The 14,830-nt window shown below is 36.3% G+C and overlaps 1 protein-coding gene across 1 annotated transcript; it reads right to left on the reverse strand.

Moving 5' to 3' along the window:
• Positions 1–10,991: 10,991 nt before the first annotated feature.
• On the reverse strand, positions 10,992–14,767 carry LOC107221981 (serine/threonine-protein kinase RIO2). Its single transcript, XM_015661171.2, has 5 exons — positions 14,302–14,767; positions 13,761–13,902; positions 13,084–13,462; positions 12,239–12,523; positions 10,992–12,143 (listed from the first exon to the last, which is right to left on the reverse strand). The coding sequence occupies exons 1-5, from the start codon at positions 14,365–14,367 to the stop codon at positions 11,516–11,518; spliced, it is 1,500 nt and encodes a 499-aa protein (XP_015516657.1). The 5' UTR covers positions 14,368–14,767; the 3' UTR covers positions 10,992–11,515.
• Between the last annotated feature and the right edge of the window lie 63 nt (positions 14,768–14,830).

The raw sequence follows: 14,830 nt of genomic DNA on the forward strand, positions 1-14,830 counted from the left end.
ACAGACTTCCTCAATTCTGCCGTTGTCAAAACGGCGCGTAAAAACAAATTGCGTATGTTTTCTGAAATTTAAACGTCAACACTACATAACAGTAACGTAACCTCAAACTTATCACAAACAGGTGGACAACTGTGAAAAAATAAAAGTGACCACCGAATTATGATAGGACCTAATAAAAATGTTTATCGCTGTTCGAAGTGCATATTTTGCCATTGGTCCTTTAAGATCGGATCTTTTTATTAATGATTCAATCGATTCGTTTGGAAACATTGTAATTTGAACTTTTTCATTACATTTGAATGACGAGAGCAAATGTTTTTTTTTTTTTTGTAACATACAACGAAACTGTTTTGAAATAACACGAATGTACTCCATTTTATAGTCGATACTGGACTTTTGCCTTTTTTTTTTATAACGACGAGTCTTTTCAAAATAAACCTTTACGCTGTCTATTGCGAATGAACAAAGACTTTATTTCATTCGGCCTGCAATAAGTCGAATATAAGTCATTTGTGCGTTACTTGGGATACAATATCGTTTAATTACAATGGCAAAGATATGATTAAACAGAAGGAAAAATAATACGTTAATTAATCATGTTATCAAAAGACTGCCTTGTCAAGACATTGAGAACCGCATTACAAGAGGTATTTTTTTTTTCCCAGACGGCTTATGTTCAAAATAATAAATGGAACATTGTTCATCCACGTCGCAAATATATTTTCGTGGCGTTACTTTTTGCACTCTAATAATATCGTTAAATACGGTGCCCGGATTGCCATATACGGATAGTGGAACATAGAGGATAGAACGACGATGTTTCCAACCGGATATCGGTTCAACAATAGTTTAGTTTCGATGCGTTTAGGATGATTTATTACCCTCATTTCGACAAGACCTTGGGCTTATCACGATTAAACGGTTTCACAGTAATACAAGTTGATTGTAGATGGATTTGATATTACTTTGTCCGTGCATCGAATTACCGCATGACTGCAAAATTGTATACAAACATTCACTTTTGTATGGAATTTAACAATGAAGATACGACTCCAAAGTGGAGACTCTCTGCATTAATATACAAATTACAACGACATATTCTTTTCAAAAAAGCTGAATTTGAAAACGTTCAAATGAAGCCAAATATTGTTGAATATACAAGACCTTAAAAATGGCAAGTTTTGTAAGCGAAAGGCATGTTTTCGTCAAAAAGAAAGTTATACAGTTATTTGTACAATATAATGCGTGGGCTGAAAATACAAAGAAAAAAAATAAAAAATATGCATCGGTTTCACAAATTTATTAGAATAGAGAAAAAGAGGAAGTTGAAAATGCAAAATACGCTACGATCGCAATTCATTACGAAATATTTATGGTGATCACAAACACGGTCATAAGTACCTAAATTATTCAAGTGATTATACTCGGTGTTCGTAATTTATTTTTCGTAGATCTATTTTCACTCCACTTTTTCCATTTGCTGTTACATTTGCGTATTAATGTTATAGGCCGGCACATTACTGACAGTCGGATTGACGTAAGATCTTGATTGTGTCAACCTCCGTATAAAAATAAATATTCGTATTGACTGGAGACGGAAAAGTTGTAGCGGCGCCATACGAACGATTGTTTGGAATAGAAAGTCATTCCATGTATAGTTCACAAAAAATAACAAGGTTTCATTCGAGCTCTACGAGAAGTTCGTGGAAGTTTCCAATAGCTGATCTCTGATCTCTAATACGTTATTAGATAATATATGTATGAGTAATCCAATATGCGATCAGAATAAATTTTTCTTCTCTTTCGAGCTTTAAATTCTTTCCATTATAATTATTATTATTAATGCGCACCGATCATGCGATCGTAATACCGTACATGTAATAATAATCACTTAAACAAAGTATAGAAATGTTGGCAACTTTGTTTGTGCGTGTTTATGTTATACAGAGTGAATTCCTAACGACTGTATGATCCATTGTCTGCTGAAATTTAATGCGCATGCGCTACAATCCGAGCAAGTCTGTTAGCCAGGGCAACCAACCGTTATAAACGCAACCTCAAAAATTTTTTAGGTTACATCCATCGCGGCCGACTGTCGTCTAAATTCATGACAGTTGGTCACCCTGGCAAACGGCCACTCACTGATTCAGTGCTGCCAACCGTACGCTAAATGTATGGTCCTGGAAAAATTCTAAGGATTTAAATCATTTTTTGGATAGTCTGATATTGCAAAATAATCAAGTTACAGAAGCATGAAGAAACTTTCCTAGTAATTCATATTTCTGATTATATATTTTCAATTATACATTCAAAAATAAAGTAAATAATATTTTCTTCCAGTCTCCAACAACTGTTTTGTGTAATTGCAAATTTCACAATCTTTATCGTTGGTTTGAAACGTTCTTCAACGTAAAAATGTCAATAACGTGGTTAAAATCTGTTTGGTCCTTGAGAAATGAAGCAAAATCATGATAATTATACGATTATAGAATATAAAGAACAAAAATGTACTCCGTGAAATCTTTGTACGATTCTGAAGTTTTAAAGTACCGTCTATTTTCACTTTGAATACAAGTTGTTGCCACCAGAAGGTTGGCAGCGCTGCGCCGATTGAAGCGCGTGCGCATTGGATCCTAGAATAGAAACAAACTTTGAATTTTAGGAGACAACGAACATGCGGACTTTTGGAATTCACTCTGTACATGCACATTGCGCGACAAGCGTCAGTCATTCTTACAAATTTAACAACGAGTCCACATTCTTTTACAAGGTATATTTACACAAAGGAAACATGAAACTTTTACCGTCAAATATTCATAGTACTTCGCGTCGGTTGCTTCAGCTCGCGTGTGAAACGATAGTAAATTAGAGTTCCTTTCATCTGGTAAAATGTATTGAAACTTTAAAAACTTAGTTTCTGTAATAACGACACATTTCGTATCTCATAGTTCACGTGGTTTGAAACGAGGTTAAGATAACTCAGACAGAATTGAGAATGTTATCCACGTATCTTAAAAGCGAAAAAGGCTCAACAGCCTCATTTTATATGCAATTATGAACAAAAACACTGTGATACATTTTTCATTGACGCAGAAATAAATATATGTGATGAATTCTACGAATTTGTTACTACAATTTCTCAGAATCCATGCCATTTCTTCATTTCTGCGTCAAATGAAAATGCGTTGGATTGTTTTTGTTCAGTATTGCTCAAAGAATGGAGCTGTTAAACTCTTTTTTGAGTTTGAGATACGTAGACTTCGATATTTGGAGTTATATACAACGACGCCGAGATCGACTGGCGCACTTTACCCTCAAGGTGCTGCTATGCACGTAACGTAATAACAAAGTCAAATAATATGAATTTCGTGTATAGGCAAACGTTTTGCGTACATGAAATAACTAAAACATAATAGTCATTTTGCTACATGTGACTAATAATTAGTTCCAACTCTCATCATTTATTTTCGTACTTTTGTACCCTACTGAAAATTATTTTGCGATAAAACGCATAACGTTATGACCAAAACTCGATAAAATACATAACAAATCATAAATCGAAATCTATGATTCGCCATACGATTTTTTTTGTACTATATTTTATATACAAAATTTAAATAACATTGTTCATTTCGTTCGTTAAAAAAAAAAAATTTTTGAAAAGCAGTCAAATTCTCACCCGCTTGACCACAAGGTCCCCTTAAGTCGTATTCAGATCTTAAATTGCCTCATAAAATACATCAGAATTTCGGCCATAGCATAATGTGATTTATCACAGAATAATTAATTTTTAGTAGGGTAATAGGGCAATACATTAGTGTAATTAAGGCCAAATTTACTAGGTCTTAAGACCCGGAGAACGTTGTGTCATTAAAGTTTTAAAATTTTTTTATTAAAACTAGAATAGTGCTAAAAACAAACGTGACAAATTGTAAGACGCGTTGGTATAAACTTGAACTTTTGTTACGTACGTATACGCATGAAAATTGTATAAGCTTAGCTCATTTGCCAAGAAAATACACAATAAACAGAGTTACGCAATACGATTCGATATCTTAGCGTAATAAATCTTCCGATAAGGAACGTCATAAATCTTAAGGTGGAAAAATTTTCTCGAATTATATCCCAACTACAACAAAAACGATTCTCGAATTACGATGATATGAAACGGTGGGTGTGGTGATAAAAAATTTGCCGACTGTACAGAAGAAAGTGTATAATTGATATAAAATATTATTAATACAGCGGAACGCCGTTGATTAATTATTTTTTATCTCGGGTATAAGTCATGTGTCAAAAAAATTCTGTGCTGTATATAATGATAATTAAGTAAAACGTGATGAAAATCACGACAGTTTTAAGCGTGCGCGCGTACTCGACTGTAGTTGAAATACAATACGTTCAAGTAACCATCCATCACATCAGGGCTTAATGCGGTACCGTCGTCATTGCATAAATCCACTTTAAGCATATTTGCGAGCCGTGTACGCAATCCACCCTATTCGTAATCTAATCAAACATCCTTTGATCAGTACTAGACTCCAAGCCATGCAGCGTCGCTTGAAAGGAGCACAAAAATACTTCATTCATCGGTTCCATATCGAAAATTACGAAAAGATCAACATGTAAATCGGACACGGTAAATTTATAACAAGAACATAAGGATTACTCGACAATTTAGAGCTTTAATTTGTCAGGAATTCGTGTCGTTGAGAGTTTTGGCTCTTCGGAATGATAAAACTTGACATTTTGGTCCTTGATCCATTCGGCTTGCACCTTTATCTTCACAAGGGAACACTGCAGTTCCATGTATATATTTCTTGATATCCTCCAACTGCAGTTAAAATAGAACTAATGGAATTGCAGGACCAACTGCAGCAGACTGTAATAAAGTTACACCGCAGGGTCATGGTCATACCACCAATGCGGAAGTAGCCCGACAGCGGTCTCTAGGCAGAGGCCGATGGCGAGTGTTCCATGCCGATGGCCTTGACATGCACTTGTAACAAGAGCTGATTGCCACTTGGTACGGAACAACACTGCACATGTTGATGTTGCTGGGATAAAATTTTTTAACGCTGTTTCACGACAATTGTTTCTAACAATTCGTATACAGGGTGGGGCATTTGAAGTGTGACAGAGCAGTAGTACTCAAACTATTGACGGTACTCAAAAAAGTTTCCGATGAAAGTTACGTTGTTCGAGTAGGCCGTTATGCCGGAACATTTTATTTCTTTTTCGTTGGAGGCGCTGAAGTTACGTCAAAGTTAACGCCATTTTTTTCAATGGAACAAGGTATTTTTTTTTTTATTCTACGTTGACTTTGGCGTAGCTTTAGCGCCTCCACCGAAAAAGAAACAAGGTGGTCCGGTAAGACGGCCTCCTCGAACAACGTAACTTTCATCTGAAACTTCTTTCAGTATCAGACTTTAAATGCCCAACCCTGTATGTGCAGTAAAATTTTTCAGCAACATATGAATTTACATACGCAATACGGGGTCCGAGTTTACATTGGAGACACTAAACGCTGCAACTAAAGATCTCGACGATCATTGGATCATCGCGTATGACGAAAGAGGAGGTCAAACGGTCATTCAAATGACGGTACAACATTGGGTAACTCATTGTGATAGATTTCTGAACATTAACTGAGAATTGTGGAATTTTTGCGTATCTGAATATTGTATGAGAATGATTTACGATCAGTATTTAATTAGGAACGAAAAAGATCTTGTAATCCAATTGGCGAATTGCTACAGCGAACCTGATTATCAGCCAGTGTGTTATTTGAGAGGAAAAAAGGCCAATCCATTTGGTCTGTCGAGACAGCCAATGAAACATCTGGCTCTTAATTACGTCTCGAAATACTATTCGTGTTTCCACAATCAGCACGTAATGAAACGTAATCTTCTCGCGTAATCTACACTGCACACCCATATTTCTAAAGAAGCCAATTACCGATTGCGAGTGTGTATAATTACTGCGCGATAACGAGCGTCTTGGGTTATGTCACCGGGAAAAATTTTACCACATTTCTGAGCAATTAGATTAAACGTAGGTCTTGGAAAGCCTGACCGAATTTTTTACCCACGGGTTACATCTGCTAACACCCAGTTAGTGGGCGTTAGGAAATGTTACCGTAGAAAATAATTTTCAATTTCATTCGAAGAGTCGCGATTTTTAATTCTGGAAGTTGTAACCGACCCTGACGATAAGATAACCAACGCTCTCAAGTTTCCTCTCATACAGCGTATGCTTGCAGCCTTGAGGAAAGTAACCGATGCTTGATTAAACATGTCGACGGAAAATTGATCATTTTTTTCAAGCATTAAAAACATGCAGTGCTCGATGTGAGAAATATCTTCCCTGTGTGCATCGTATCAATACAGTTAGCTGCTCATTTAAGCGCATATCTCATACTTTGGCGTATTCAAACATGACAAGTAAATGTACAGATCTGTAGTATCGGACAAGACTTTGGATAAATTTACAAGCGCATGCCATTTGTACATGATATTTTTTGAATATGGTACTTGCACACCAGTTTTGACCTTGGCAGGTTGATGGCGACAGTGCAAGTATTGAATGTGAATGAGCATACGACTTAACAGCTGTGCTAATTAAAAATAAACGTTTTGCTTATTTTAATTGGTAATATCGCGACGTTCGGTTAAAAATATTTCAAACACACTCACGAGTTGAAATTAAACGTCCTTACACTTCGATACGCGATTGACTAAAAGGAAAAAAAAAATCATTTTGCAGAGTTCTGTTTATCTTGAACGGACTTCAAACAACTGTTGGAATATCTACAGGTAATGTAACTGTCACTTCGGTATGATCAGAGGCTTCTGATACGAGGTACATAGGTATGATAATATATTCAAACTCCGAGATGTCAGGGTCTCTGTCGAGTTTTTTTGTACTAGGTGCCTGACACACTCGAACTTTCATCTCAATTATTTTTACCGTACAAATTAATTCAAGCGTACTTATAAAACGGGCATATTATTTGCGTCTTGTTTAGTTAAACCATGCCAAGGTAAAATTTACGAATAAACAATTACGACGGGTAAATTTTATAGGTACACAAGTCTTGCACACCGATAAACACAAGTGTGAAGATCGTATTATGCATGTACATAGTCACAAGTACTAGAGTGAAGTGCGTACTATTTATGACACAGATGTTACGTTTTTGCAATACGTATCATGTGTGTGTATACAGACCGTTAAAAGTTCGAAATACTGCACGATATCGAACACATATGTAAACCAGTCGAATTTGACATTTTCTGAACTTGACGAAAAGTTGTTGGATCAGGAACGAAATTTTGCAAGCAATTTTTTACGCGCGTGTGTCTGTAAAAACAAATAAAGGTCGGTATATTGGATCGGTTCGGGTTTACCATTGATTGCGTGAGATTCTTGTTTGACATCTGAAATCACGTTACGATATCATTCGGATCATCATTATTGTAAACCAACAGTGACTGTTGCTGGACCTTCGTACTGTACGCACGTCTCCCCTCTTTAATAAACACCTTTCGCCGGTTCGCCTTTTAATAAGAGTACTTTTATTTTGGCTATAATCTTCCACGTGAGTAAAGAGATAAGATGTTGACTGGCACAAATGCAGAGCTCAACCTGCTACGACTCTAATAAGATTTTACGTAACGCAAACATGTTTTTTCATGTGTGTTTTCCGTACGCAAACTAACCGACTCTACAACGGCAGCGTGAATCCGCTAATGCGCATGCGCGTAGTACAGAAAAGACTGCGTTCAACTCCTAGGGCTTAAAACTGGTATTTTCTGTACCGCGCGCATGCGCTGTCGCGAATAAATCTGACATTACGCGATCCTAACCTCAATTTCGTGAAAAAAACGCATAACATACTCTTATTGTGTAAAGAATTGCGCGCAAAAAGGTGGCAGCGGTTTTTTTGCCTCGAGTATTTGCGATATTCGTCTTCTACCACTCATATTGCAAACTTACGGTCGGTCCGAAAATACCGAATTTGCTTTCTTTTACACAACATCCTACTTCATGATCGAATATCTTTCGAGTCGGATTAGTTTTATACCCAGTTCTTAAAGTATTTCGCAGATATAAATCTGCACTTGATACGTATATCAGGTATAATAAATATTATACACACGTGGCTTTCCATATCAAATCGAACAGCCGATTTTCCTGACTCTTCTAAATTTTTTCACTATTCTTCTTGATCGTTTAATGGGATGCCGACGACATGAGATTCGCCATTCAGTTTACACTGCACTTTCGATGTCGTTTAAAAATCAACTTAGTCAATTTTGATAGTTTGAAATTTCCTAATTGCAATTTCCGTTGTCTAATTCTTCTGTCGTGCCACGTACCAGTATTATTTTTCACACATCACATGTACCGACGTATGCATGGTCATATCTCTTATGACACCGCAAATCCCGCCAGCTGATCCGACCTGGATAAGAGCTTTTTTATTTCGCATAATAATTATTTATCTAAGCCGGCGCTTTCGGTCTCTCCAATTTGAATGACGAGGAGATTACGATTTCTTCGCTACGCGAACGTTCGAATACTCCAAGCCGAGAGATAGCATCAATATTACTCAGAGGTGTTGATTTGATTTAGTCGCGATTGTGGTTGCTTTTTTTTCCCCGTTGTTTCTTCGTGTTTTATATCCCCACATCGCTCGAACATAAATAGTTTAATTTTTGAACTCATTAATTCGTTGATTTATCAACAGTTTCAACTCGGCGCAATGGTTCGTAATTAATTAATTAGTGATAAAATTTTTATCAACATATTTGTTTATATTTTATATTCGCCTTATTTTTTTTGTACAATACATAGTTTCTCCGAACAGTGTATAGTTGATAATAAAGACGAGATTACGATTAATTACAATCGACTCTGGCATTTGCTAGTAAATAAGTTGGGTTATTCCTATTGCAAAGTTACACATGGTAAAGAGATATTAAAATTTGAGGTGGTACTGACCTAGGCATAAATAATTAATAATGTTCAGCAGGCTATTCACAGTTGGAAAATCATCATGTATCCACGTAAATGATTTTTTTTTTCTAATCTAGATATTTATCTTTTTCTAGCATTCCATGGAAATTAATTTCTCGTTTAAAACTCGTGACGCCCGGTGAAGAATAATAAAAAAAATAGAAAACATTAAAAACACGAACCATAGGTTTTTACAATATGCACGAGTTCAAATTTTAATTCCTAATCTCATTCAACGCGGTCATGAGAATTGCGTCAATTGAGCACGTGTGTACATGTAAGCTACTACGCAAATAAGTCTGTCACTTGCCGTTAATTCAATTGCAGTCACATATAACATACGGGCATCAGATTCTGAAAAAGGCCCTCAACTCGGGTCAAAAAGTCAATTACATCTTTTCATAATCGACCTTCACGTTTAAGGCATTACGATACTCGAATCGAGGTCGAGAACTGTACGACAAAAAGAATCGTTAAAAACAGGTTGATACGAATTGTTCCAATTCAGAGAAAAAGTAATAACGCTTTGTTCGACCTTATTTTAACCACCTAAAAATAGAAAATACTTATTAACGGAGACAGACTGTTTGCTGTTTATAATTTAGCAGTTAAAAAATTCAATCGCTTCGCAAAGATTGAAGCAAAAAATATGACAAATCGAAACTGCGGTCAATTTTGAATTGTGCAGAACCTTTGACGAAGACCGCCGATTGAAAGAGATAAAGTTCTCTGAAGCTAGATAAAACTTTCGTCAACTCAAAGTTAACTAACATTTAAAGATTCAGACTCGATCCAACGAATGTACGGACAACTGATTTTGTATCAGTGACTAATACGGCATTGAAATGAAAATGATTTGTAAGTGAAGTAATTATTTGATCGATAGAAGACGAGTGAATTAAAAATTGTACGTCGGAATTCAACGGCAGTTGAATCGCGTGAAAATTTCAGTCTTGCCGTATGTCGTAACAATATTTTCAACGATAATTTAGTAGAGTCAACAGCTGTAATAATAAATTACAGTAGAATTCAGGCCGCATCTTTTATTGCTGGCAAGACACGATCGAGGAATAAAACGTCGAGTGAAAAAAAAAAAATTAATTTTCTTAGATAAAAATCGAAAGTCTTACGGGTTAAAACTTATCGTTTATATTGCGCTGCGGATGTACATAAATACAATTACGTAACGAAGGATGGATGGAGAGATATTGCTGATTAAGAAATACAGAAAGCGTTCGATCAAGTTTGAAATTTGAACGTGAAGATAAATACGCTCCTGTTATCAAAAGCAGTGAAATGGTGCAATTACGATTACGTTTCGCGATATCTTGTACGGGACTTATCTCAAGTTTTAAATTTCATCGATACTTTCATGATTTTTCATGATCGAGAAAAAAAACATGCGACGATGTTTGCGGAAAAATATTCGGGATTACTTGAATTTTCATTTTCAATCGCGTAAATACGTTTCTTCGTAACGACAAAGATCTCAGAAAGAATCAGGTTTCTAATTTTACTGATAAGATTTATTGTTTTCAATAGGAAAAGAATGTGAAACACAGAAACAAAATTGATTATAATTTCCGATTAAGTAATATTCCAGATTTCTTCGAAATTGAGATAAATTTGGTTTATTGAGCAGTTAATGATAGTAGTAAAAAATTCGGTAACATGTCTGATTCTCCTAATGTACGAAAATTTGAGAAATAAATCAAGAAATAGACCAGCAAATTAACTTATTATTGGCCGGTCAATTTGAGGAGTGTGCAGAACGTCGCCCTTCGAAGAAATCATCAGGAAATTGATCAAGATGAGACCCTGCGTTCAATAATGCGATTTAACGCGAGTTTCTACGGCTGCTAGTGACCTAAATCAACGGAAAATACGTAGAGCTTCCCGGGACTTAAACTTTTCTGGTGAATCAGAATATCTTGTGAGCCAAACCACAATAAAATTAACAACACCACCGCTGTTTTGTATGTAGTTGTATTTTCTGGAGCACGATTTCGCGAGAATCTTATAAATTATAATATACCTACATAATAGGGCCGTGCGGGTACCAGAATTTCTTGGGTCGGAAAAAATTTATTGATTTCGAGTAGGGTTCTCGAGATTTTCGGAATTCCGTGAACATCATTGTTGTCAAAATTTTCAAGATATTTTTTTTGAAAATATTGATGTTATTTGGATATACTAATTTATTATTAGTATTTAGTATTTGCCCAATATGATAACTATTAGGTAAGTTAGGTTACCCACGTTTAGGGTTTCTTAGCAATTTCCGGTTTCCCCACTATTCTGGGATTTTTTTATCGAGATTTCGGGAACCCGCACAGCTTTACCGTATTATTTAGCTGATCGATTAAAAGAAAATAGAATTTCACTAGATTATGTACACATACACGCGAAAATCAAGCATCGTATTGTAAACCTTACATTCACCCAATAATCGATTTTTCCTTTACAGAAGTTCCGCAGTAACACGTCCAGACAATTATTCACAGCCCCAAATACCAGAGCCGGTAGATTCTCTGATGGTGTCGCGATTTTCTCTACGACTTCTGGTTGTGGCGCTGGCCTCACCCTTTGCAAGCGTTTTTCTAGAGTTGTTTTTCCTCGCTCTTTTCTCCAACGATGATCTAACTCGCTTTTTAATTACATCTGGAGCGATTGTAGCTGCTGTTGAAATACTTCTAACACTTTGAGCCACGCTCTGTGCTTGGCTGTAAACCGACTCGTCGTCCGATACATTGCAGTTTAAATTTGGGGCGAAGACATCGGTTTTTTGTAAATCGTTATCCTCTGCCAGAATAGATTGCTGTTTTCCTATTGTGTCGACTTTGATATCTTTTGGCTCGGTATTTTTTTCCGTAGCTTCTGTAGTTTTGCCCGATTTTTGAGAATCCCCTAGATCTGCCTTGAAGTCTTCTTCCGATACTTTCTGCACTTCAAGTTTCAATTTTTCAATTTCATTTTCTAGATTGTATCCGTCAGCTACTTCGTCATCGTTATCTTCGCTATCCATGTCATCTTCATTTATTCCCATCTCTATAAGCAGATCTTTTTCCATTTTTTTTGTCAACCCACTTGCGCTTACTTCTATGTCTATACAGTCTTCACGCCTTAAAGGAGGAAATTTGGAATTAAATATTTGAACATGAAATATGGTATGCAGTTATCACGTGAAAGAGTGAATAATAAGCCATTTAATACTCACGAGATATCCGAAAACTTTGGATGGAATTCACTTTCGTATGCGAAGCGCCTTCTGAAAAAGTCCCGAATACAGTTCACATCTCTGTCGAACATTAATTCAGCGTTTGGATGCTGTGTTGAAATCATTTGAGGGAAGTCAATTATTACTGGCTTTCCTTCGTTGGTTATCATGATGTTGAATTCGTTGAAATCTCCATGAATAACACCGTGATTTGCGAGCTGATAAATAAGATCCATCAGATCTTGGTAGAGACCTTCTACGTCATCAACCTCGTAAACGCCACACCTGTCCAACATATTTAAAGTATTCAATACTTATTAGTTTGTTCTCAATTTATTCTAAATTTTCAGAGTATTCCTGCATAGTTTATTCTGTTTCATACGAACCTACTTTTTTTCAACTATCATATAGTTTTTGTTAACTGAATATTAATATTGTCGATTTTGGACAAAAAGTCGAATTCAAATTATAAATAGTTACCGTTTCAATAAAAAGAAAATTCCAGATTGTAGCAAAGAGTATAAAGTATCTAAGAATGCTCTTTCCGAATTTAGAGTCAATCGGTTAAGCCATTTCTAAGATATCGTGGGCAAAATATATCACCAAGCGAAATTGACGTTATTATTAATAACATTGTTTCCGGAAAATTGAGTCTAATGAATCAAAAGTGAATGAATCTCGGTCTACAAACGTTTAAATAAAGCAAACTGCAATTGAACTGAGTAATTAGTTGTCCGCACATGATTCACGAAATTCACCCACTTTTTCAGTTATTCACTTGCGCAGACCTCGCTACATACAGGTCAATAGAAAATTAGAAGTTTCCCACAAATTTTGAACCGTACATTGGTTTGCCGTCAATAAGCTCCATAACGAGGCAATGTCTATTAAAATCGATGGGCTTTGGTACAGGAAATCCTCGATCAAGAAGTGCCTTCATGTAGGCGAATTCCCGTGTAGCTGATATTCGAGAAAGGTAGAGCCAAGACATGGATTTTCTGTGCTGATGATAATCTCTTTTATCCTTTATATTTCTGAAACAAGTGCGTCCCAGCCTGTGTAGCTTCAAGCAGACAGGATTTCCTTCCTCGTCAGCTACTACATAGATATTCGACTCTTTTCCAGTTCCAATCTGGTTGCCGAACGATGAAACGACACCTCGCGTTGCCAGAACCTTCAGAGCCAGATAGTCGTACCCTGAATTAGTCAGACGATAACCGTCATCTGTAATGACAATTTTGTTAATCATGAAAGTATTCGATTCGACTCTATAGATTCTGTTTACGAATAGTAAAAAGATGAGTTTTGTAATAAAAATAGTAATCCAAGTTGTCTAATAATTTTTTCTGAAAATAAATCAATAGGTAACACTCTAAAAGCCTTTGAAATGATGAAGTAAATGGAAGTTACGGTCCAAAAAGCGACCGGCACTTAAAGAAGTCTGCAGTTAGCAGTCCTATGATCCAGCAGATCAACCGAAATTCCCTAATCCTGCTTGTCATCCAGAATAAAAACCACTCACAATGTTTTCCACGTTCGTAACTCAACAAACGATGTTTACACAACTCTTTCAGCAATTTGTGTACTCCGCCATGCCGTAGATTAGCTATCTGAGCAGCCAATGATCCTGGAACAAGTTCGTGATTCTTCATTCCCATTTCAATCTGAAACAATTCATAAAATTATGATTTCAGAAATGTGTCAGAATTATTAGGTATAATTCGATTATTATTAAGGGAATTTCACAAACTGTGATCTGTACATTGAAACAATTTGAGATGAATAATAGAGTCTAAATTGCATGTCAACTTGGTATCGGTTCTCACAAAAGTAAGCGAAAAGAAATTGAACCGATGTGTTGTGTTCAACCCTTAATGATTGATAAATGGATAAAACATAGTTTTATTGATCTTGGTTTGCATCAACAAAATCTACATGTGACGCCTCACAGATATCACACCGCAGATTTGCATTCATGGACTACTCGACTGCAGAAATAGCGCTGTACTCGAGTTCGAAAGAAAAATAAGAGTGCTTTCATTGATACTATTAATTTCACTCACGGCTGTTAGGACGCGAAAATCTTCACGACTTAGGTAACGCAACATTGTCACGTTCAACTTTCCCATGATGGTTTTTAGAGGTTATGTTCTTAGAGGTTACGGTAATATGTTTCGCAAATTTGCAGACACGTGTCAGAGCAGTCAGCTCTTTCTTGCTCAACGGAGCATACACTTGTAACACTTTTTCACTTTTATTCTAAAACATATTATTGAAACTCTTTTGGCTTATCGTGTATTACACTGAGTGAACGAACAAATGGCACAAGTCAGAGTTAATTAAAAGCGGTACTCATCCATACTGTGCGCCCCTCTCTCATGGTCGAAACTCAGTTCCAAGCAGTTCCATGAACCTATTTTACTGTAATTTTGTATGTCAAATTGCATACCATTAGGCGGTTACATACGCATATCTCTTGCCTACAATTAGGCTGTTAGTGATGAGCAATCCAGGTTGCTTACCTGAGTCTGGGTCAGTGGCGTAGCAACCATGGAGCAGTTGGAGCAAGATGCTTCTGAGCGAGGGGCGCAC

The sequence above is a fragment of the Neodiprion lecontei genome, chromosome 3 (assembly GCF_021901455.1).
Source record: "Neodiprion lecontei isolate iyNeoLeco1 chromosome 3, iyNeoLeco1.1, whole genome shotgun sequence".
NCBI classification, from domain to species: Eukaryota; Metazoa; Arthropoda; class Insecta; order Hymenoptera; family Diprionidae; genus Neodiprion; species Neodiprion lecontei.